Source organism: Harmonia axyridis, chromosome 3 (genome assembly GCF_914767665.1).
Source record: "Harmonia axyridis chromosome 3, icHarAxyr1.1, whole genome shotgun sequence".
Lineage (NCBI taxonomy): Eukaryota > Metazoa > Arthropoda > Insecta > Coleoptera > Coccinellidae > Harmonia > Harmonia axyridis.
In genome coordinates, this window is record NC_059503.1 from 31,437,297 (window position 1) to 31,462,589 (window position 25,293).

The 25,293-nt window shown below is 33.4% G+C and overlaps 1 protein-coding gene across 6 annotated transcripts in view; it reads left to right on the top strand.

Annotated features, from left to right (window-relative positions):
* The window catches only part of LOC123676931 (polyamine-transporting ATPase 13A3-like), a 48,250-nt gene that overhangs the window by 19,506 nt on the left and 3,451 nt on the right, over positions 1–25,293 (top strand). For 3 of the 6 annotated variants that reach the window (XM_045613263.1, XM_045613268.1, XM_045613266.1), the window contains exons 2-9: positions 17,749–17,969; positions 19,249–19,427; positions 19,546–19,692; positions 19,839–20,043; positions 21,444–21,663; positions 21,744–22,246; positions 22,325–22,510; positions 23,809–24,307. In XM_045613263.1, coding sequence (XP_045469219.1) covers positions 17,749–17,969; positions 19,249–19,427; positions 19,546–19,692; positions 19,839–20,043; positions 21,444–21,663; positions 21,744–22,246; positions 22,325–22,510; positions 23,809–24,307 — 2,160 coding nt within the window. Of the gene's footprint in view, positions 1–4,415; positions 4,524–9,020; positions 9,794–13,800; positions 14,109–17,748; positions 17,970–19,248; positions 19,428–19,545; positions 19,693–19,838; positions 20,044–21,443; positions 21,664–21,743; positions 22,247–22,324; positions 22,511–23,808; positions 24,308–25,293 lie in introns of those variants that run through there. The other 3 variants (XM_045613264.1, XM_045613265.1, XM_045613269.1) reach the window with 3 other exon arrangements.

Here is a 25,293-nt window from a genome sequence, read left to right on the forward strand (position 1 = left end):
TCATCTTTCTATTTCTCCTAAGAAAAAGCTAACATGCACAACGGGTGCAAATTCCGAATTTTATTAAAATCTAATCTATATATTTGGTTCTAATAAACACGTCTAAATATTTTGCGTTCTTCAGAACGCAAAATATTTATACTGCGGGAATCGCATGTTTGGGCTCATTATATCCAAAAGATCTAAAATTTCTATGGTATAGTTTATTCAAAGTCACTTGAACTATTCCATAAAAAGTCTTGGCCATAGATGTCCCTTTGAAGTGAATAATGCGATCTGCAAAATACCGGGGTTTATCTAAAAGTATTGTTAGGCAATAAATTCACTGGGCCCAAAGGAATTTCTGGAAACTTGGTTTGTCCAAGATGATAATTGTATAATTGAAATATTCATCTTCCTCCAAGTGACTTTGGATATACTATACCACTTGCGAACGAAACTGAATAGCTCTACCATGTAGAACCCGATATCTTGTGGTAATTTTATGATAGCAAATTCCATCAAAATCGAATGAAAATTGAAAAAGTTGTTGAAATTATTTCGATCCATACAAACTGCATTTTGCGAACGGTTTGCATTTTTTTCGATAAAAGAATAGTTTGTCATGTGGGAGTTACCAATACCGAATCTATTATTTCAAATTCAACAAACTGTAAATTATTCAAATCTCAGCAATGCTCACCCAATAGTTTTATCTTTCGCCCCTAAGAAAGAACAAAACATGAAAAACTCGCACTGCAGGAATTGATATTGTCCCAAATTCGATGCTCACTGAAAGTATCTCGAGAATTAGGTATAAGACTCAGAGAAAAAACTTCTCCGATCTCTTTTTTCGAAATAATAAGATATCAGAAAGCAGATCATAGAATTCGTTCTCGAATTACTAGGCTTTTCTTAACTATGGCTAGTTCAAACATTGCGCTATATCTTGGTTTTTTTTCGAAATATTAAAAAAATTTTTTTCAGTAATTTTTATGATATATATATAATACACATAACAGATCATAGAAATCAATTACTGTTTTAGTGATATGAAGTAGATTGGGTGTTTTTTAAATGGGACACCCTATATTTTTCAACGTAGTTCTTTAGCCGCAGATTTGTCGAAAAGCATCCCGCTAACTCGAAATAAATGAAACATATTTATTTATAAGGTGTCTTATCAAAAAATGAAGTCGAAGAACTCATAGGCTTTAAAACAGATGACATTTTTGAAAAACCGATAATGGGATGATTTTCGACAGATCTTTGGCTAAAAAATTTCGTTGAAAAAATTAGGGTGTCCCATTAAAAAACACAAACTCTCGTCTATATCTCTAAATGGGTAATTAATTTCTATGATCTTTTATGAGTATCATATAAATCATAAAAATTACTGAAAAAACATTTTAGAATTTTTCGAATATCGGAGTATCTCGAACAGAAACCAAGATATTGCGAAATATTTGAAATAGTCATTTTTCAAGAACGAATCAAAATATCTGTTATCTGTTTTCTGATATCCAAATCTAAATATTCCGAAATAAGAGATCGGGGTCCTCGAAGATTTTTTCGATTAATATGTATACATGTTTCAAAAGAAAGTTTATTAGATCACATGTTTTCCAAACTTCTTTATCAAGCAATTCATGTCCTATTCGTTTTTTTTTCAATAAAGTACTCGACTCACTTTCGATGAGACAAAAAGAACTTAATTACCGGGAATTCTATTTATAAATAAATTGTAATGATGGAGGAACCGTTTTGTCAATATCATATCCTACATAATATGTACTTTTCGTCTTTTCGACTGAAATTGAAAAAAAAACATAATAATTTGACATCTGAAGCCTTCACAAAAAGTATTCCAACTTCTGAAGAAAAAATTTATTAGTAATATGAAGAACCCTATTATTCGTTCCTTTTTTTTCAATTTTTACATCAATTCATTGAATTGTGTGTGGTTAATTAAGCTCCGTAGAACGAAATATTATTTAGTCACCTCAAATTATTCGAAAAACTATAATTTGAGATTAGGTATTTAGAAAACATCAAACTGATAAGTTTGCATATATTTCTGTTTATATTTCGTTGATTATATCAATTGAAACTTGATACCCGCCCTAAGGTTTTTTGGATAACCTATAATATGCTATTCGAAATTCGACTTTACGTACTCTGAGGTCGATGGCATGAATCGATGGCACATTCTTATGAGAAATCCGCAAAGTTTTAAGGAATTTATTAATTTTCGCGATCTTTTTTTGAGAAAACGATTCGATCCAAAACATCACGAACAACGCAAGGAACCGTTTCTACAGAGTACAGGTTTTCACTTTTTGATGATAATCGCATTTCCGTCAAGTTTGAGCATATTTATTGAATTAAAAATGTACTTCTGCGGAAAAAACTTCGGTATTGTATACTGTACCAAAATTCCGTTTTTATCCTTTCGACACCTATTCTAATTTTCTGCTTTACTTACCTATGATTGGTCAAAAAAAAGTTAAATACCTAAATCGCGCTTTTTTCTGCGATACGTTAATACCCCTCACGTTCACAACGTACTTTTCAGTTTTTTGACGATTGGTAGTCAAAACTTTTTTTTACAGCAATACATCTTCTCATTTAAATTTATCAAAATCTTCGAAACTTCTTCATTATATTAAAAAAAATTGGTTTTGCGTCTGTATCTCGGTCTGTTGGTTTGTGCTTTATGTGTCCGCAAATCCTTGTACAGGTGTCCCAAATTCGATTCTCACTGACAGCATTTGAAAAACTGAGGAAAAAAATACTTCAAGCACCAAATTTTTTTCTTTAGTTTTTGTACGATGAACTGTTCTGGCTCAAATGATAGTTGAAAATTGGCGTATTTTATTTGATCTCTTCGATTTCATTTTTTTTTGGGTACTAAATCCGAATCTGAGGTTTGCAACCAAAATTTCGAGACGGAACATATGCGAAATTCAAAAACAAGCGACGAAGGAGCGAGCATTCGAACGCAATATGAGTGTTGGAATTGCCTTCTGCAACGAGTATTAGATTATATTTTCCCTATTTCAGTCAAGTTTTGTGAAATATTGTCGAAATTCAATGAAAAATTCAGATTATACATCCTGGAGACTTTTGTATTGTATCTTGGCAGTTGGTGAGACTGTTAAGAAAATTGACAGATTAAGGAATCCAAAATTGAATCGTACATTTCGAATTTTGAAATAATTTATAATTACGCTTTGAATTCGTGAATTATGTCTGACGAAATCAATTCAACACCACAAGAATTAAGATGAATTGCGAGCACCCTGTTTCTTATAGAATTTTAAGATTGCATGGAGTAAATGAACCCAAGTTTGTTCAAGATTTCATATGCTTAAAACTCTCCATTTTTTAAATACATATTTCGATTTTTCGCAAAATGAAGGGTCTTTGGAAAAACTTCGAGATGACTGAATTTATTCGAATGAGATTTCAAAGGAGAATACTAGAAGATAGGTACTGACTTGATAATTTATTTTTTCATTCGGTAGAGAATTTTTCGAAGACAATACAATTTACTATCTAATAAAGAAAATGAAATACAAGGTGTTATTAATGCATTGTCCCATTTTCAATACCCTGTATTCTCAATGATTATCAAAAAGTCAGTACTCACCCCCCTCCTCCTAGGATTCACTTAAAATATCATTTAACTAAATAATTTCATTTCGGAGTTATGTTTTAGATTTTTCCTTTCAATAGATGAAAACTCGAAATATCTCAAAAAAGGTAAGTTTCAAGCATTTAACATACTTTGAACAAACTTGAGTTCATTTATCCAATGCAATCTGAAAATTCAATGAAAAATATATGTTTGGCAATTCATACTTTTTTGGTACACTCTGTGTATTTACAGACAATTTAAGAATTCAGCTCTAATGCAGTCTAATGATAATTTATCGAAAAAAAATTGAAAATTTCAGCGCTCAACCGTAATATAGCGTCAGTGGTGGAATATCCTGTGTACCTATGTCCAAAGTTTTTCTTTTTTATGGAGGAAAATATTCAATAAATCGGTGGAAGAAAATATCATATTTTAAAACATGCTTCGTAACAGAGTTTCGATTGAGGTATTGTTCCTGAAAAAATATTTGAATCGTTCAAAACAGTTGAAAAGGATCTTTCCCCTATCCCATCCTATCCAATCCCAGTAGAAGTGAGGACAGCAAACTTCAGTTCAGTTTTTTGTCTCCATATCTTTATATTCAGAGGAGGAAAATAATAAATGATTTTACGAAACCACTAGAAGTGCAAGTTCAGACTATTGTTCGATTTCGAGTTCACTGGAAGAGATGAATCACGTATAAAATGTTCTCGATCACCTTTTATCTCGCTGCAAAATTCTGTTGTTTCTTCTCCGGAAATTACTGATAACTTAATCAAATCATTTTCGTATAGATATTCATTAGATGCACTGGCAGTTTATTCTTTAGTCTCGAATGTGATAGAATAGGTATTGTGTCCGTCAAAGAAAGATATTTATCTAAACGTAACGTAAAACATGCAAGGTAAGGAATTCAGCTCTAAAAAGTATTTCTTGCAAATAAAATATTGGTGGGAATTATTTTATTTTATCTGAAACGTTTTCCAATAAGAGGTTTCATTTTTATATCAATAAAAAACGAGTTTTTTTTGAGAGAAATCAATGGATGTTTATTTCATTGTAAAGAAGAAAGTCTGCCATTAATGATAGAAAACGATATCAACCAAATGGCCGACACGGCTAAGCTTCTAAAACCATATCCTTTCCATGAAATTTTCCATGAATTCGCACATTTGCGGGTGTATGTACTCCATAACTTCTCGAATTCTATATTTATGGTCTTGAATCGATTATGTTCAATTCAATTTACATTTTGGAAAATTGTATGATAATGTCCTTGTGTTATATCCATTTTCGATGTTTTCATATGGAAGGAAAAAGCATTTATTTTTATGCATAAATAGTTGACATTCCTGTATATATATAGCGTACAATGTTAAAATTCTATTTTTCCTGAAAAAGCCTCTACAAGATTGTCTATATCTATGTTAAGTTATACCTATAATATTCTGATGGCTTTTCCTGTAGCACAAATATATCCTGCATATTTCCCGAACAGGAATGTTCATCTTATGAGTGAAATTTTACAGTTCAATAACTCTTTAACTAATCTACCGAATAATTTCAAATTTTGAGATTTTGTCACCCTTTCCAATGACCGTGCCAAGCCGAGATTTAGAATTTTTATAATGAATTGATTCTTTGTGGTTCCGGAAACGGAAAAAAATCATAATGTTCACGTACAGGGTGATCCAATATTCACGAAAATAGGAAAAGTCTGAAGTTTTCCTAGTCCGGATCTGATTTACTCGAATTCAGAAATATTGAAGGAAGGCGATAGGAAAGGGTGACAAAACTTCAAAATTTGAAATTATTCGGTTATTAGTTAAAGAGTTATTCAACAGTGAAATTTCACTCATAAGATGAACATCATCCTGTATATCCCAAATGAAGGCACTCAGGCGCTTGAAACCTCTTGATATGGGTCCTCCTTGATGACTTTAATTCATTGTATTCGTTTGTCGCATTTTTCCCGGGACACCCTGTATATATTGTTTTTAACACTTTTGCATTCAAGTATTTGGAAATTATTCTGAAGACATAGATTGCTGTCCCTAATTTCTTATTGAGGTAATTGGTATGCTGCTTCCAATTCAATTCTTCATCTATCTGGAGTCCCAGGAACTTGGTGGACTTAGATGTACTCTACTTGCAACCTCTCAATTTGATATAACATGGAGTCTCAATTTTCGAGTTGGTAGAATGAAAAAAATATGAAGTTTGATTTCTCCTTATTCAAAAGCATATTGTTAGAGATAAACCATGTTTCTGTATGCTCCAAAACTTCGTGAGCCAAAATCTTAAGGTTTGACTAAAGGGAATCAATAACAGGCAAATTAGTATAATCAACATAACGACATTTGCTATTTTTCCACTGTGAAAACTGTAGCTGAAATCATTCACATATATCAGAAATAATAGTAAGGTGAAATTTGATTTCAGGGTTAATACTGAATATATTTATTGTTTATTATAGAATTGACAATAAATATATTCAGTATTAACCCTGAAATCAAATTTCACCTTACAATAAAAGTGAACAGGGTAAATAATTGAATCGGTAAGAAATAATAGTGGTCCGACAATACTTCCCTGTGCAAATCAAGTTTAAATTTTTCAACGTTTGATGTGATTTTGCGTCTGTTGAAAATAGCTCCATAGATCTATCTTCACAATAGGATTTCACTCATTCAAGAGCTGGTCCTCTGATTCCAAAATTCTCCAATTTTGATATCAATTTCTCCAGAAGAATACAGTAATATACCTTGGATAAATCCAGGAACATTCCAAGTGAGAGGTTGTTGTTCTTGAATGACTCGATTGAGTTATTTTCCTTATGAACTGGAAAATTGCTGTATCTACTGATTTCCCCTTGAGATATCCGTGTTGATTTTCTGATATTGTTCTGTTCTTAAAAAAAACTCCATTATTCGACAGGAAGCCATTTCAAATATCTTTGACAACGATAGTAACATTGACATAGCACTTATCTTTCACGTGACTGCAAAGGAAACAGAGAGAAAGTGTTAAATCACAAGATCTAGGTGGCCAATTGTGATCACCTCTTCAAAAAATAACCCCAACGTCCAGAAACTTCAAGGATCCAATTAACAGAGATACGATGTTGCTGATGATCAACCGGCTTCAGTTTTTTTGTTCACTAAACTTTAAAAGCCTTAGGTTAGGACCTAAGTATTTATGCAGAATACGGTGTGATGTCATTTGTGACATACCTAATTCTCCAGATCGACTACACTACGCACTACAGGAGTAATATCTCAGTTGTTTTTGAGCGACGTACACGGTTCCGATTCTTCACATCACGAACTTGTCCAACATCTCAAATTTTCACCAGTTTCACTAGTGTCATCATTTCTGTAGTGAATTTTAACAATTCCAATGCGTTGTTAAAGCGTGTATTGTTCGATTTTCGGTGGGTAGTTTTTACTTGTCAAAAGATGAAAGCTTCTAAAGTGACAGCTGCCCAGATGGCGGACTATTCAAAATTTCAAAATGAAACCTTTTATTGGAAAATCCTTTATAATGAATTTCCATGAATTAAAGACCGAAACCATTCAATATCGGATCAATAATCGATATAAATGATTAAAAGATATCACTGAAACATCTTACTATATCGTAAAATAACTACTAAACGTTTTTTATCTCTCCAAGAATGACGAAAAAATATCACTTTTGATTTATCTCAAATTCATATCCATTTTTATGTTATAGTTATTTTATTCATGTCTCAGAGTTTCTCCTATCTTGGTAGCATTTAGTTCGGTAAATTAAAATATATGATATGAAATTTTGAGGAATCTTTACGGTGGGCATCTTATAATTGTATCAAGCAATGGCATACCTATATGTATACTTATTCTTTTTACAATTGAAAATTCAATATCAATATTTTCAATATTCGAGAAAATTAATCATTACATACAATTTCAATAATTGCTTATGTTTATAGTTTTCTACCCCGACTCTACTTAGGCCTCTCAGAAGCTTAGATCTTGCACGATTAACATTATAATACATATAATTATATTTATACTCAATACAGAAATTGTTATATTGGTTTTGTATATTATTATATTGGATTTAGTATCCGCAAAAATTCCATCTTTATCTACACGTTGTATACTTAGTTAGTTCTATCTCTTAATTCAGAGGGGCGGCAATTCAGCCAAGTTCGCGGGCCACCTTTCTATATTTCATTCTTGACTCTTGAAAAAAACGTAACGTTGTTCCGCTTCGCTGCGTTTGTCAACATTCCCTGCAATACAAACCTACAAACCGCCTGTATAATGAATGACTTACGGCAGACCAAGCAATATGAACTGAATTCTCTATTACCCTCATTGAAAGAGGGATAAAATAAAATCAGTATGTATTTCACAAAGATCTAAAACAATACTACCTTCATTAATTATTTGGAAGTCGATGTTTACACATTCAACGAATGGAAAATTCCTTACATTTTGCACTCGAAACTAGTTACTGTTAAATGCCAAATGCTTTTAGCGGAACACAGTTTATAATCTCAATTAGTTTTCGAAACAATACAGAATCTTTACATGCCCTACCGCCCTTCGTATGTTGTTGTATGATAGGTAATCATTCTTCGATCGTACGCAGTGTCATATGGATGTGAAATCAGATATAGTTCTTACTTATTCATCGGAGTGGAAGAAATCCAGGAATAAATTAAGATACCTATTGCGACGAAAACATAAGGTGAATAGACACATAGACATACCTACTTTTTGTTTTATTCGATTTGATTTTTCTGCGAAAGCAGGCACGTGAAGAACTATTTCTTATTATGAATCTATAAAAAGTAAAATTGTCAGAAAAAAGAAAAAACCCGGTGGAAACGACTTTAGAAAGAAACGATTACCAAAAATGCTACAGAAATCAAAAATGCCAGGAGCTTTAACGTTGAACCTATTTCTATTATTTGTATATTAAAACATTTCAATATTCCCATTCACTAGAATTTTTTTCGGACGATTGTAATATTCTTCAACGGAAAAAAATATTATCATCGGAGCGAGTGCTGTTTTATTTTTGGGAAGGGGGTTGTGTTAGGCTTATGACGGAGGTCATGTTGTAATTGACGTTTTTTCAGAAAACAGCGCCGAACAATTCTTTGTTTCAGGCGCCAAAATTACTCGCGCCGGCCCTGTATTGCTCTGAGGATAGAGGAGATTTACAAGAAATCGCGCCATCTGTAAAATGAAAATTGCACATAATTTGTTCATCTCATGAAAGTGTATTAAATGTCTGCAATAGATGGCGCATCTAGAATGACAAAAATTCAATATTTTATCAGTCGAATGAACTCTTCCATCTCCCATGTGCTTCCCACTTCCCACCATTTATGCGCCGAAGTGCTGAGTCGATGTTCGATTTCCAGTATTTGCTTCTGCACTATTCAATCCGAGTTTATTATAGTGTGTTGATCGTGGGTTTGCACATATTGCAGACCGTATTTTGCAAAGATTTGTCGAAAACTCATCGACGTACATCTTATCGTAATATTGAATTAATATATTTGCGAAAAAACGCATGAACTTCGCCAAAATTCGCACCGAGTGTCTGAAACAATCATTCAGTTAGGTATCGCGGTTTTTTCGACTTTTTCAATGGTTAAAATGAAGTTTTTAAGGTATTTAATATTACCAGCAATCATTAGAAGTCCCTGGACTGAAGAAATTATTTTAATATTGTACTGAATCTATTCTGAAGTGATTTTGTGCTAAAGTGAGGTTAAGTTGGTGGTTTGAACTTGATACCGTGTGAGTCATTTCGCGAAAACCTTATCTATTCTCGATTGATAGTTGTTCGGCATTTTTCTTCAATACGTCAGCAAATTTCAACATTAGACTTATCGATATTGAAATATTGAAAATTCTGTGTCTTCACATTAGTGCTGCTATGAGTTCGAGTGATTTCTTCAAATATAACGCATATAACAGTTTGAAAAATTTGGACAAAATCAAAGGGGTGGTTACCAATAAGATGCACAACATCGAAAGTGCTTTTGTTACAAGCAACGTTGGATACAGGGCGAAAAACGATCCAGGCGACTGACGTAAGACGTATTATAAGTCCCAAAATGATAATTTGACGTTCATTTGATATCTGGAGTAGTCTGTGAGAGATAAGGTGAGTCTGTCTGACCGAAATCGGTGGTTTCAACTGGAATCGTTACGACACTTCTGCTGGTCCCTTCGGCTTCGGATCGCTAGATCTGACACTTATTGCAAATTGCTGGCGTCATTTGTTTGATCGTCCTCAAATCGTAGTTTGTTCGGCCTTAATTATTGCACAACGTGTTAACTTCTTTACGACCAAGAATAAATTATATAAGCGCTAAAATTGTAGAAGATATTCCTACTCCCAGGGCCCGCATGAAAAAAAGCGAAATTCTTAACTAGCACCCTCAAACGATTTTACTCAGTATTGAAGAAGCAATCAATTTTATATAGGTAGTTCTATGATGAATAATTTGGTATTATCAAAAATATAAAATTGTTTACCAAAAGCAGAAAAATAAAGAGTTCCCACATAGAAATATAAAGCATCCTAGAATAACAAGAACCAAATGTATCAGTTCTGGGAAATATAATGCTATTTTCAGGAGTGTTAAAATTCCTGAGGCAAGCTTTTATGAATCACAAAACTGTTGAAGCACAAACGTGTGAAAGTCCTCGTAGAAGGGCTTTGTATTGAGGAAAAAACGAGGGAAAAAATGACCCTAGCACCTGCTTCAAAATCTACCTGAATTCTTTCCCTTTATAAACCATAAACTAGTTATTTTCTATTTGCATATTCTACAGTCAAATTACATAATGAAATATCATTATTCGTTCGCCCGAACGACTAAGATGAACATTCAGAATATAACAGTTGAAATTTTCTAAACATTACATTGGTCTTGATGTACCTAAATATAATTGGTTCGATTTAAGAGCAAGAAGAATTTTGTAGAGTGATTTTTTATTTCAGTTGAAATCGTCATTAGTTTTAGTTGTCCATTCATGTTATGTTACAGATATCTTCGAAAAAATTAGTGTTAATAGTAAGAAGGATTTATTTTCACATTCACATGAATTTATTTCAATTCCGGAAATTTTGAATATTCGGAATTACAAACCAATAAATTTTAAATTTGCAGTTCCTACAATTGAACGAATACGGTGAAAATTTAAGCAATTGGATTTTTTTTCTTTATTCCTAAATTTGACTATTCAATTTAGTAGGATTCATGCAGGACACAATGTGTTAATCGAAAAAATGCCAGATTTTTAATGAATGATACCTATATAAATCATATGTATCGTTGTTAATCTTTAACAGACATATTGATGATTTCTCATTGAAACTACCATAATCCCCTTTGTAGATATACAAATTCCGTCTGTTCAATTGAAGTGAAATCAAGCCAATGTACGGTATTTTGTGCTTGAACTGACGCAACGAAATATCAAATTCCCAAGTAATCTGCGATCTGAATCATATCGAAAATCCTTCCATTCATGATTATTAATAACTCTACGATGTAGATCCGAGCCGTGAGACCAAGGACAGATCAATGTTTCCCTGTATACGAGCAATTTGGCACATGAAGCTAATACTCGCCAGCCAATTTCCTCTCAATTCCAAAGATCGATTTTATGAATCAGTCTGTTGTAATTTCTTTTCAAGTCAATTCGACTTACAAGAGCTAAATCGAGTACATCACAGTGATCTTATTGTTGTCATGAACACCAAACTGGTGTCATTGATCGATTAAAGTTAGTTAACACGAATGTACAATCTGTTGATTATTATAAAGGAAAGATTGAGTAGGCATGATCATTTGAGTTTGAACAAACCATTTCTGGAATATAGGAAAAAAACAAGGATTCAACTATTCACTGATTTAGTTTGATTTAAAAAACATTAGAAATTCAGACCGATAATTTCATTTTGAGGATCAATTGAGGTTTATAACACCAATTTTTTGATTTATCGTTTACCTGAGAGCACCTCAAGTAAGCAAAACACGTGAAGTAGAAAAAAGCACGTGGGGATTGAATCCGGCACATACGGAAGCCACCCTATGTCAACACGCAAAGAGACAGCATGCCTAAGAAACGTTTCCCTTAGAATTTCCAGCGCGTGCTCTAGCAGAATCACCCTTTTCTTCACAAAAGTTTGGACCATACACTCCAAATTAAGAAATGGCACACCAGATTGTAACCTTTAATGTGGCTATACCTGCAGTTTTGTTGACCTCAACCAAGCCTTGGTTTACACATTACATGACATGAATGGACACGTTCAATAATATATCTCCCACTGCGCTACCACCACCACACCCATTAACAATAGATGGTTTCTAAATCTAGCAGTTCTTTCTGCTCCACTTTGTACTATTGAGATAAAATAATCACACTCTCTTGCCAGTTATATAACAGGAAGAACCAAACAGTTTGAGTTAGATCTTTACCAAAACAAAGATTAAGAAAATAAAATCATTAGGAATATAAACATTACTGTTAAAGGTGGTAAATCTACAAAAATCTTTCAACAAAAAACTCCCCCAAAAACATCTGCCTATAAGCGAAATGGTACCTCAAAAGAATTAGCTTTGCCAAGTGAAACAATTTAGCAGTAAGATTGATTACTGCAGAAAATATTTGCCATTACTGAAGAGCTAGCCTTTATTGTTCATTTAAAGATTGCCGACCATTAAGCCTGGTTTACATTGGTATAATTGGTAGTAGAGTTCGGTGGTAGAGCGCTGATTATTCCCCTACTAGAATAATGTAAACAACTGGTGCTAGTTACAGTAGAATACTACAGATAGTGAAAGGCAGGGTAAAGTGGATAGCGATAGCACCTGTGGAATAGTACACTTGACTTATCCCCCCCCCCACTTCCACAATCTTACACTACTCCACTGATTTGTTTGTTGACTCCACCAATGTAACCAAACACAAGTTTGGTTTAGCAGAGGATAGTGTGCCTTTCCAGATGATTGTATGCTTCAGGCTATCTATCGAACTATCTTTTCAAATTACTACAGCAAACGTGAATACAGTAACTCTACCAAAATGAGCTAAGTAGAGTATTTCAGAAAAACCTATATTAGTGAACTCTATTACTAATTAACCAATGCATGTCAGGCTTTAGTATCAATTTTTATTTCTTAACCGGTTTACCGAACCATTACCTAAAAACTGGATAGCGTAAGTCATTTTGTGGCAAGAGGGATTACCACCACGTGGTTTTCGGCACTCCTACGATGACCAAACTTTTTACGGTGTACGAAGTTATACATTTACCTTATCTTCTTTCTTTTTTCGAACCAAATGAGTGGAGGGGGCACTGTAGACGGTCGATAATTATTTTCACAAAATTCATTTTGCAAAAAACGAAAAGTAACAGAAATTGTTTTTATTCGCAAATTGAAATAAAATACCCCATAAAAATCGTTGATTTGCAAGAAGAAATATCTCTGATTTCGTTTTGAATTGAGAAGCCACGTGGAGGTGTTCCCTCTTATAAGCTTATAAACTGGCTTTAATGTTTAACTTGTTGATAATATCTCTTCAACATCGGCAATTCCTAAACTGGTCATGAAGGAAAATTGTAAATAAAGGATAACGGATGACTTGAGAATTTCTCTGATATAAAATATCATTTGTCTTATAGACCGATGTTTTCGGAATTAGCTCCTATTTAGTGAGAAAGTTTTTTTTTGGATAATCAGTTACAGTTTTTAATATTCCTACTCTTCTGGTGAAAAATATTATTCATTCATTCTATCGTTTTGAATTCATTTTTTTCCCAATTATTGTAAATTTTTGCATCTTGCAAATCCCAAACCAAAAGATTAGAAATTCTTCATAATATATATCAAAATTCCAGAATTAATTATATATATTATTAAATTACCTGAATAGCTTCTGGCGCTCAAAGCTTGAAATGCCAACTCTGATTAAAATTTTGATGTGCAATAAAATTTATAACTCAATGGTGCTCTAAAAAAACCAAACAGTATTCCGAAAAAAACAACTGCGCATATTTTTCACTCATTCATAAAAAATAAGATCCAGCAGAATAGTATCGAACGGTTCCAGTTGAAAAAATGTTCTGTTGTTACAACCCTCGAAACTTTACAGAGATTCCACAGATTACCTTGAAAAGAGCTGAAAAATCTACATGTCCATTGAGAAGTCGCTGGATCTAATGAGAAACTGCAGTCGGTGGTGTTGTTAAGAAAACTTCCAAAAATCTATTTTAAAGACATCAAGTGAAGTGAACAAGATAAACTGTATGCAAATATTCATTGACACTGTTCAAAAGTGATTAGTAAATTCCGTGGTTAGTTAGGTGAATATAATGGCTTTATTGAAAAGCATTTTCCGTAAAAAGAATCCTGCCGATATGGTTATACAGGAACAGCACGCTGAACTTCTACAAGAATCAGGTATTACGATTTTTTTTCGTTCAAACTATGAAGCATGGATATTTAAAAAAAAATGCTATAATGTGAGTAAAATCAGGAGAATCGATGGAATACTATACATATTATCTAAAGTACTCCTCTATTCCATAACTGATTTGGAATAAAAATGTAAAACGAAGAAATATGAAATGATAACAATCAAGGGAATTATTGCAAATTATGCATATTATGTTCATTTCGTAACTGGATTCGAAACAAAATAATACAAACAATACAAATAGTCAAATTTATAATATGACTTTTCAAATATTTTATATCTCGAATTTTCTCAAATGTAGCCGTTTTAATAAAAACGGCTGTGGTATTACCACGCTTCTACAAAATAAGGTTATATCTGCTCAAACTGCTGCACCATACCCAATTTGCAGAGGTGGAAAGGCAGCAAAATATAAGGTGCCGCGCGGAAGCTAACAAATTTGCCGCAAGCTTCATAGTGAAAACATTTCCTTCCAGGGTAAAATTCATACGAAGAAATAAATCGCTGTAATCACTATCTTGAAAGAAAATGTTTCATTTGCATCAACAATTTTATACTCGGGAGTCTCAAACATATGCTTAATTGCACTGATCAATCTAAATATGACTTTTTCATTCTTGTTGATCGGTATCTTTCTCTTAATCGAAACAATGAATTTTCCAATAGAATTTTCTGAAACCATTTATATGCTTGGAAATTACTCAGTCAATTGATTGATTAAATTCAATTGGTTCTACGAATTGTATAGAGAGATGTAACTCTAGATTTCAAATAAAAACGGTTTGCGGTTTCATTGGGAAAATCCTAAAGATTCGTTTTAAATTATTTAATCTTTAATCTACTAGTATCAAAGTAGTCTGTCTGAAGGATTATTTGCTTGGAAATTGTTTCTATGATCAATTTCAATACTAACATTAATGACTAACAACAATATGATGAATCACTAATCTATATTTGATTAATTTTTGTTTTACTCAATTGAAATGGATTTATTCATATAAAAAATAAAGATAGGCTTCGATTTCCGTAATCTTCAATACAATATGTTTCAACACAATATGCAGTATGCGTTATCAGGTTTATACTCGTATTTTAACCGATATGCACTGGAGGTAATACATCAGGTTTTAGATGAACCGTTTAGCAACGAGATTCAAGGGGTAATTAAAATTCGGTTTCCTCAAGCCATTTGCAGAAACTGACATGAAACTTTGCATGCCAATTTGCGCAAAAGGCTTAAGCGTGTAGTAAACTGTTTAAAACAAGGTTTATCATAACAAAACTGTAAGATCATCGTGGTACGTATCAAAGTAGACAAAGTAATTAGTTATTGATGACACGTAAGACGTTAGAAAATGGAAAGTGGAAATACCACGAATCTGGAGGACGTGTAGAAATAGTTCTAAAATTAGATCACTTGTGGTAATGGTTATTTACTATTGAAAATTTGATCAGGTTAATTATATCGATTTTAAATGTATTTTACAATAAACAAGGTTTTCAGTCATCAGGATCATCATTTTTCTCTTGACAATTCATTCACAACATCAACATTTCGAGAAATATCTCTACGCTTCTTCAAGATTATGAATATTCGATCAAAAATCCTTGAGTGACTTTTTTGATTTGACGATTCAAAGGATTTTAATTGAATATTTTAATGTTTCAATAGGCTTGAAGTACTCTTCGCAAAAACAAATCCATATGACTTTTCATTATGTTCTATACTTCTTGAAAAATGGTAGTAATCTTACACTTTATGTTTATCATTTTGAGTACCAAAGTTTATTGGATCTTCAATTTTATAGAATATCAACAAGGAAAACACCTTTTTTCATTCGAAATACTTTTTTTTGGGAATTTTATCTATTTATTCAATTCAATAAATGCAAACTCTTTTTTGAGACCTGATGTATACCGGGTGTCCCAAGTTATCGTATATAGGCAATATCTAGCTTATGTGACAAGATAATAAAAAAATTACTTCGTATAACATCGAAGTACCTTCCCAATGATGTATAAAAAAGATTTGTACATTTGACAGTCCTGTGGTAGCTACCCCTCAATTTTCATTTTGAATTGGCACCCCCTTTATATTTTCAGTGAAATTTTCGTGTCATTCTATTTGGAATACAACGATAGCACATACTTGGTATTTTTGTACATTTGACAGTCCTGTGGTAGCTACCCCTCAATTTTCATTTTGAATTGGCACCCCCTTTATATTTTCAGTGAAATTTTCGTGTCATTCTATTTGGAATACAAAGATAGCACATACTTGGTATTTTTCATTAATAACAACAAAAAAATCTACATTTTGTGAAGTATGAATTGCAACCAATATACCTACTATGCAATTCAAAAAACGAAGAAACATTTAAAGCAAGATTTTTGTAATAAAAATTATCGTTTTTTTTTAAACAAAAAATTCATCTACTCATGTGAAGTTTGTACAAACATGAGTGAAAGCATTTCATTTTTATAAGGATACTTAAATAATGAAAGAAGTTACAAAATATTAAGGTTTTTTTTTTGTTATTACTGAAAAAATACCAAATATGTGCTATCGTTGTATTCCAAATAGAATGATAGGTACCTACGCAATTTTCACTGGCAATATACAGGAGGTGCCATTTGAAAATAAAAAGTGAGGGCTGTCAAATGTAAGAATTTTTGAAAAGGTACTTCGATGTTATTCAAAGTAATTTTTTTAATATCTTGCCGAATAAGCTAGATAATGACCATTTATTCATAAATGGTCATCGACCTAAGTCATTCAGCCGGTATTGACAATTTATATCTAGTTTCTACAAAAACTTTATCAATAAGTGGAGATTATATACATATATGCATACAAAAAAATCATATCATGTACATATCACAACTTCTGTATTTCTTCCCATATGGTGATTTGTGGAAGCTTCCTACTTGGCATTCTATTCTGATCTCTGTTTACAAAAAATTCTCTCAAAATTTCTTTGTTATGGGTTTTCTGTTCGAATTTCCCCCATTCGAAAGTTAATGGATGTAGGTAATCCCTGTTGATTCGTAGAGAAGAGTGTTGGGGGAATTTTTCTTATTGAATAATGAAAAAGATATATTTTTTAAATATCTTCAATGTCGAATTCGCCCGAACTATATTACTTAGAGATGTACTTACTCATTTGACTATCCATATAGTTGATTGTCTTTTGCAATTTCGGTATGGAAATATATTTCCCACTCTCTTGAATTAATATAAAAAAATAATATTATATAAAGAATATATTATATAATAATATTATTTTCTACATGAAATACTGCCAGATTCAAAATGATTCATAAAATGAGATTAACGCTATGGCTGGTTGAATTCAGTCATTTCCTCCTTTATCTCATTGTTTCCTCAAATAGTAAAATTATTTAGTATCACATATGTCATTCGTTTGAGTTAATTTTCTTACACAAATTATTTAGAGGCATTGAATTATTTCCAAATATATTAATTCCTCGATTATCTGCCCACAATTATTCATATAATGTGATACATTGTGCAGTTTCTTATTTAGAACTTTGTATTTTGTTTTTCATATCTAGTACTCCTTGTAGATAATGGTGTCGAGTAACTCTTAATTATTTTTCTAGGGATGAGTAATGCTAAGTGCATGCTCATAAACAAGGGCGAACCTGATGAAATGAAGATTTATGGATACAGAAGAAACATCATCAGAACCATCTTAACGTATATTTCTTTTGTTTTAACATTAGGAATATCGAGACTTGTTCTTCATTGGGTTCCCCATTGGTACCTTTATGCGACCAGTTCCTCTTGCTCAGTTACACAAGCCCAGAAACTTCTGATTACAGTGAGTATCGCGAACTATTCCAAATGTTTTATATGTCATAAACAGATAGTTTTTGTGCATTCGTTTGTAAAAGCAATACTTTCACTTAAGTTAAAATAAACTTTGTTGTATAATAACTGACAAAGAAACTGCAACACCCAGAAGGAGCTGTCTAAGTTTTAATTTTTTTTCGGTAAAACATAGATGGTATAGCAAGGAGTAAATGATTGAATTTGGAGAAAAAAATAGTGAAGGTTTTTACATGTAAACAATTTTTGTTACTCAAATATTGTAGTCGTTTTTGCAAGTTTTTGAAATTTTACAATAAATCAGCTGTTCAAGGATGACTTGAAGTTGTTGTTAAAATGCCTAGAGCACGTGTACGCGGAATTTATCGCCAGCTAAGTGAATTTGAAAGAGGTCGAATTATTGGTCTACTGAAGTCGGGGTTGTCATTTCGAGAAATCGCTAACCGTACGAACAGAAATCCAACTACTATGATGAGATTTTGTCGAGCGTGGTTTGATAATGCCCAAAATCGAAGAAGACTAGGCACCGGACGTCGAAGGGGCACAAATGAAGTTCAAGATCGACGTCTAAGACTTATGGCCATTAGAGACCGATTTCCAACAACTCGATCTTTGGCTGATGAGTGGATAGGAGAACAAGGCCCTCCTGTAACTGTCCGAACGGTTTACCGCCGGATAAGGTCTTTTGGACTGCAGCATTATCGACCCTATCTTGTTGTGTACCTTAACCAGCTCGAGAATCCAATATTTCAGCATGATAATGACCGAACTCATGTTGCCAGAGTTAGTTTAACTGTTTCGAAGCGACCCATGTGAATATTTTGTCATGGCAGCCCAGATCCCCCGATCTTTCGCCCATAGAGCATGTTTGGGACATGGGTAGAAGGCTTGGAAATTTGCCCCAGCCTTAACGGACTTTGGCGGCTCTGAGACATGAAGTACAGGTTGCTTGGGATAGTATCCCTCAAGAAGAAATAGACCATTTTATTGCATCAATACCGAGATGATTGGGAAGTGTATAGATAATCGCGGTGGACTAACACATTATTAACAAATTTATTGAAAAAATTGTGTACTCTTCGTTTTCTTCTCCAAATTTCAATCATTTACTCCCTGCTATATATGTTATATAAAAAATTAAAATTGAAGCAGCTCCTTCCGTCTGTTGCAGTTTCTTTGTCAGTTAGTATATTATCTTCTGGCAACTCGGGCACAATTATATCTCTATCGGAAATTAGAAGATGTGAACTGAATCAGTGTTTTATTTGTAGGAAATATTCAGAAATCGTAAGATTTTGCACATTTGTGATGTCAAAATTCTTACCGCTGATGACGTTTATAAAAATGAAAAGGAGAATAATGTAGATCCAGAACTGATAAAAGTTTCAATCCAAAGTCCACCGTCCCTGAAAGTGAGCTTCGCGAAAGGCCACTTCAAAGATGTAGACAGGTAAGTTTCAAATTATTTGCTACTTTTAATTATCTTAATCATTGTACCTACAAACACTAAAGTAGACTAAAACCAAGATAAGTTGAATATATTTTTCAAATGTTTTTTTTACCAACAGCTTGATCACATTCTCTCATAAAAAAGTCGATTATATTTGGAATAAGGAAAATTTCAACTTTGAGAAGCTCACTGCCCTAGACATCGGCGTTTCTACTCAAACTCTGCACCAATGTCAGCCTCTATCTGAAGAAGAATCATACAAAAGGTAACTATTCCATTTGTAAAACAGAGACATTTCATTGAAATTATAAACTACTCAACTAAAACCAATACATTTTAGTATTGAAACATGTCCTGGAAAACGAATTCAATAATATAACAATAACAATTAACATACAATTATTTTTGCAGGAGAGCTGTATATGGTCTCAACAAAACAGTTATAGAAAGGAGAACGATATTCCAATTGATAATTGACCAAATTTCTGGTCCTTTCTATGCTTTTCAAGGGTGCAGTCTTGCACTGTGGTTTTATGATAATTATCAATGGTATGCATCTGCTGTGACCGCCCTAAGTGTATATAATATATTTGAAAGCGTCAAACAGACTAAAAGCGTAAGTAGATTTTGATTTGTAGAAATATAGTGTAATGACTCTTTGCTTGCCCGAGAGATGACGTTGTGAGTTGCGCATTTTTCGAAAGACCGGAACCGCTTGGAATATGAACCCTTCTACGCTTCTACCACCATACCATCCAAATGCAAATTTTTTTTATCTTAGTCTAATTGTTTTGAAATTATCAGGAATTCTAAACTTTGGGGGGCATATTTACGGAACCTCTGGTCGGATTTTTACAAACGATCTTAACCGCGAAGCGACATTCAAGATCCGAAACTACCCAGCAAAGCCTCTAGTTACTTTGAGCTAGAAAAAAGTTAATGGTATAATTTCGGGCTTAAGTTTTGAGAGAATTGATTTGGTGGAAACCGCAGCCTCATAAATCCAACTGTTTTCAAGCTAAAAGAGAAAATAGCTTAATTATTTTTGGTGCTATTAAGACGACACAAAAAAATTCCACAATTTTTTGATTGAATTCACTGGTGTAATAATTTATGCTTTATTGTCATTAGTAAGTAAGTTATAATACAAACTTGTGTTTTTTAAATGTAAACCAAAACAATTTGTATAACAAATAAAATCGTTTTTTCTTTTCAAACTTTAAAAATCACAACACAGAAAGAACAGCATTAATCAATTTGAAAAAAATTAACGGTGTAAAATCCGGAAACTTTGGTGGCCACCTAATATTTCAATTATCTGAAGTTCAGATCAGGTATTTTAGATAGGCACTAGGTTGAAACAGAAACTTTTGATGATTTTAACAGTTTGATAAGAAATTTGTATCTCATGTTATATATTTTTGAAAAAGCGATTATATTCGTTATTTAAATTGTTATGGTTTACTATTGAAAAAACACGAGATTGTAATATAACTTCAAAACTAATGGCAATAAAAAAAAAAAAAATTAGTGAATTCTACTGAACAGTGCCTATAGGATATTTTTGTTTCATGTTGATTGCACCAATGAAAAAGAAGTTATGGGAACTTTTCATTTCACCCCATTTTCCAAACTTCTCTCATCTCATAGCTTGAAAACAGTAGAATTAATGAGGCTGAATTTCCACCAAGTTGACTCTATCAAAAATCGAGCCCGAAAATGTGCCATTCATTTTTTTCCAGCTCAAAGAGATTCTGAGATCCTTTCACTAGAAAACGAGTACAATTGAATTTGAGGATTGTTTCGTCATTAGTGAGTCGAACCTTATTATTTTAGACCATTACCAGCTCAAAATTTGAATATTACAGACATTGTAACGAAATAATAGAACGATTTTTTCGGAGAACGAGCTCTGAATAATGTTACAGTATCATTTGGAGAGGACTTATTAATACTCATGCCTGTTAATCAAGATGTTTATGCCCGTAATCAGTTCCTTATGTTGATATGTTTCAGAATCAAGATAATTTATGGGAAAAATTTCAAAGTACGAATGACTGTGTTGTTCGTAGAAAAAATATAACAAATGGAGGTCATGAAGAAGAAGATAAAACTATTTTCTCAGAGAGACTCGTACCAGGAGATATACTAGTTATACCACCTTCTGGTTGCACCATGTACTGTGATGTCGTATTGCTTTGTGGAAATTGCGTAGTCAATGAAGCAATGCTAACAGGTAGATTTAATTCTGAACCTAAAGTCAATGATGCCTTCATTGGTCAATTTCTTCTTTCCTATTTAATATTATTCTTTCAGGTGAATCAGTACCAGTGACCAAAACTCCCATTCCTGATGAGGAGATCCTCACATATGATGCCAAGGAACACGCAAGACACACCCTTTTTTGTGGAACCAAAGTAATTCAGACTAGATATGATAAGGGACATGTATTGGCTATTGTTATCAGAGTGGGATACTCAACATCAAAAGGAAGTTTGATTAGGAGTATCATTTACCCAAACCCAATAGATTTCAAATTCGAGAGAGATTCCTACAAATATGTCGCCCTAAGCGGCTTTATTGCTTTGTGTGCAATATCATATGAAATTTATTTGAAGCTTTTAAGAAGTATGCCTTTCAATGTCATTGCTCTACAAGCCCTCGATGTGATAACCATTTCTGTGCCTCCTGCTCTACCTTCTGCAATGACAGCAGGTTATTCAGAAGCCCAGAAGAGATTGAAAGCTCAGAAGATATATTGTACAGTTCCTAGGATGATAAACGTGGCTGGTTCCATAAATTGTTTCTGTTTCGACAAGGTGGGTAAAATACCTTAACAATACCTTTTACCCTTTTTTTTGTGGAAACTCGATGACTAATAAAGAATCATTTCACAGACTGGCACTCTTACTGAAGATGGCTTGGACCTCAACTGTATTATACCAACTAATGAGAATTCCTTCAATGATGCCGTATCTGATGTTAAAAACATACCTTTTGATGATTTATTTGGTGGCCTTGTATCATGTCATTCACTGACAATTATAGATGAAAAAATAGTTGGCGATCCATTGGATATTCAGGTAAGGTAGTAGTTACCCTTAGTTGTGAATATTGAAGGAAAAAAATGTTTTTGCGGTAAACACTTGGGGGTTGCAAATCGAAAATTAATCGATTATGATTATCTAGCAACTTTCAAAGAATCTCGATGTAAAAATTTACACGAAAGAATTAACACCTGATAAAACATAATGCCCATGAGCTCATATTACATATTACAAATGGGGATTAACCTCTGATGCTATCCGTTATGATGAGATTCGAGAAACATTATCCCTTATATCTCTTGAAGCCACAAGACATCATTTTGATATGATGCTCGTATACAAAATTTTGCATAATTTCATCGACAGCCCTTTCCTTCTTCAAACGATAAATTTAAACCTTCATCAAAGGAATTTCAGAACCTGGGAACAATTCAATATAAAATTTAGTAGAACCAATTACTGAATGAACAATCTTCTCGATAGAGCATTGAGGGCTGCTAGTTCGGTGGAGGTTGATCTTTTCAATGTATCATTATTTCAACTGAAGAATTATTTCAGATCACTTAATAATTTTCATTAATTTTGTTTTTCCACTTGATTGTGTGTTTTTCTTGTCATGGTTCATTTGGTTCATTTGTTAATATGTAAAATGGATTGTCCGTATATAAATAAATAAATATACAGGGTCAAAAATGTGTAACGAGCTTTCTGAGGGTGATGATACATTGAAAAAAGTATAGTTTGATGAATAAACTCATGGCTCAAAATGCATAGTAAGGGAGATATGTATATCTTTCACAAAAAAAAAAGAAAATTTAAGAAATTATCCGCTAAACTTCTAAACGGTGAATGCCACCAGATTGAAATTTCGTGCATAAATATATGTTGTTGAAATATTTTTTCTTATACACTTCTACATTTCTGATATTGTTTTAAGGGGTGTTTTTAAAGGGTGGCCCTAAACGAATTTCTGGAAACTTAGACAACCCTTGTAGATTCGAACTATTCTGGCTTTCTCCAAGTAACTTCGGATATACCATACCTTGCTGTTTGGGAGAAGGGAATGATTGAAAAAAATCTCTGATATGAACAGAAATCGTAACTTCAAAAGTTTTACATACCTGACTACACAATTGAATAATGTTCAGAAATGACGTTTCACACCCTGTATCTCGCTTAAGCTTCGTAAACGAGGTCTATGTAATAAGGCATAGATTCTCCCAGTGTCATCTACGCGACCTTATTTGTTTTTCAAGTTTTTGATGAAACACCCTGTATAAATGTTCACTTCCCAAAAAAAATCGAAGTCAATGCAAGCAATATTAATTTTTCAGATGTTCAATAGTACTGGATGGACTATGAGTGAGGGCGATCACAAGTACAAACCACTTGTTAGAGCATCTTTCGTACCACCTATAGGAACCACACAAAGACTGAATGGAGTGGATGAAATCAGTATTATAAGGGAGTTTCCTTTCTCAAGCAGTCTTCAGAGAATGGGTGTCATCTCAAGAACCCTGAACAAAAAAAGCTTCGATTACTATTGTAAAGGTGCTCCAGAGATGCTATTGAATTTTATCGATAAGAGTACACTGCCTACCGATTTTCACGAAGTATTGGAGCATTATACTCAGAATGGTTTTAGAGTAATCGCCATGGCTCACAGAGAGATTAATGTAAAACTACCTAAGCTGCACAAGATTAAGAGGGAGGAGTTGGAAGTGGATTTGAAATTTTTAGGTTTTATAGTATTCGAAAACATGTTGAAACCTGAAACAAAGCCTTCAATCAAGGAATTGCTTGATGCTGATATCAGATGTGTTATGATCACCGGTAAGTTTTCCTAGATCTTCCCTCGTGATACTATCTTCATTTGAAAGATTACTCACTAATATACTATCTGACAAAGAAACTGCAACACCCAGAAAGAGCTGTTTAAATTTTAATTATTTTTTTTCAAACATAGTATAGCAAGGGGTAAATGATTGAAATTTGGAGAAAAAAAACGAAGAGTTTACAATTTTTTTCAATAAATTTGTTAATAATTTGTTTGTCCACCGCGATTATCTAAACACGACTCGGCATTAATATGCAATAAGATGGTCTATTTCTTCTTGAGGGATACTATCCCAAGCTACCTGCCAAAGTCCGTGGGGGCTGGGGTAAATTTCCAAGCTCACCACCCATGATGTCCCAAACATGCTCTATGGACGAAAGATCGGGGGATCTGGACGGCCATGGCAAAATATTCACATGGATCGCTTCGAAAAAGTTGAAATTAACTGTGGCAACATGAGGTCGAGCATTATCTTGCTGAAATATTGGATTTTCGAGCCGGTGAAGGTAATGGCTCCACTATTTCTTGAAGGTAACGCAGTGCTTACATGTTATCTCGAATAAGGACGAGAGGTGACCTATTTGTATGTGCAATAGCACCCCATACCATAACGCCTACTGTCCGGTGTACATGACTCTCAACATCGAACTGAGGTTCACGTCTTTCTCCCCGACGTCGTCTTACCCTTCTGCGGCCATCATGTGCACCAAGTAGAATCAAGATTCTTCAGAAAAGACGACCTGATGCCATTCCACATTCCATTCTTACACCACTGTAAGCATTGCCTGCGATGCTCAACCGTCAGAGGTAACACAAGATGAGGTCGATAATGCAGAAGTTCAAAAGACCTTATCCGGCGGTAAACCGTTCTGACAGTTAGAGGATGGCCTTCTTATCCTTACCACTCATCAGCCAAAGATCATGTGTCGCAAGTCGATCTCGTATGGCCATAAGTCTTAGACGTCGATCTTGAACTACATTT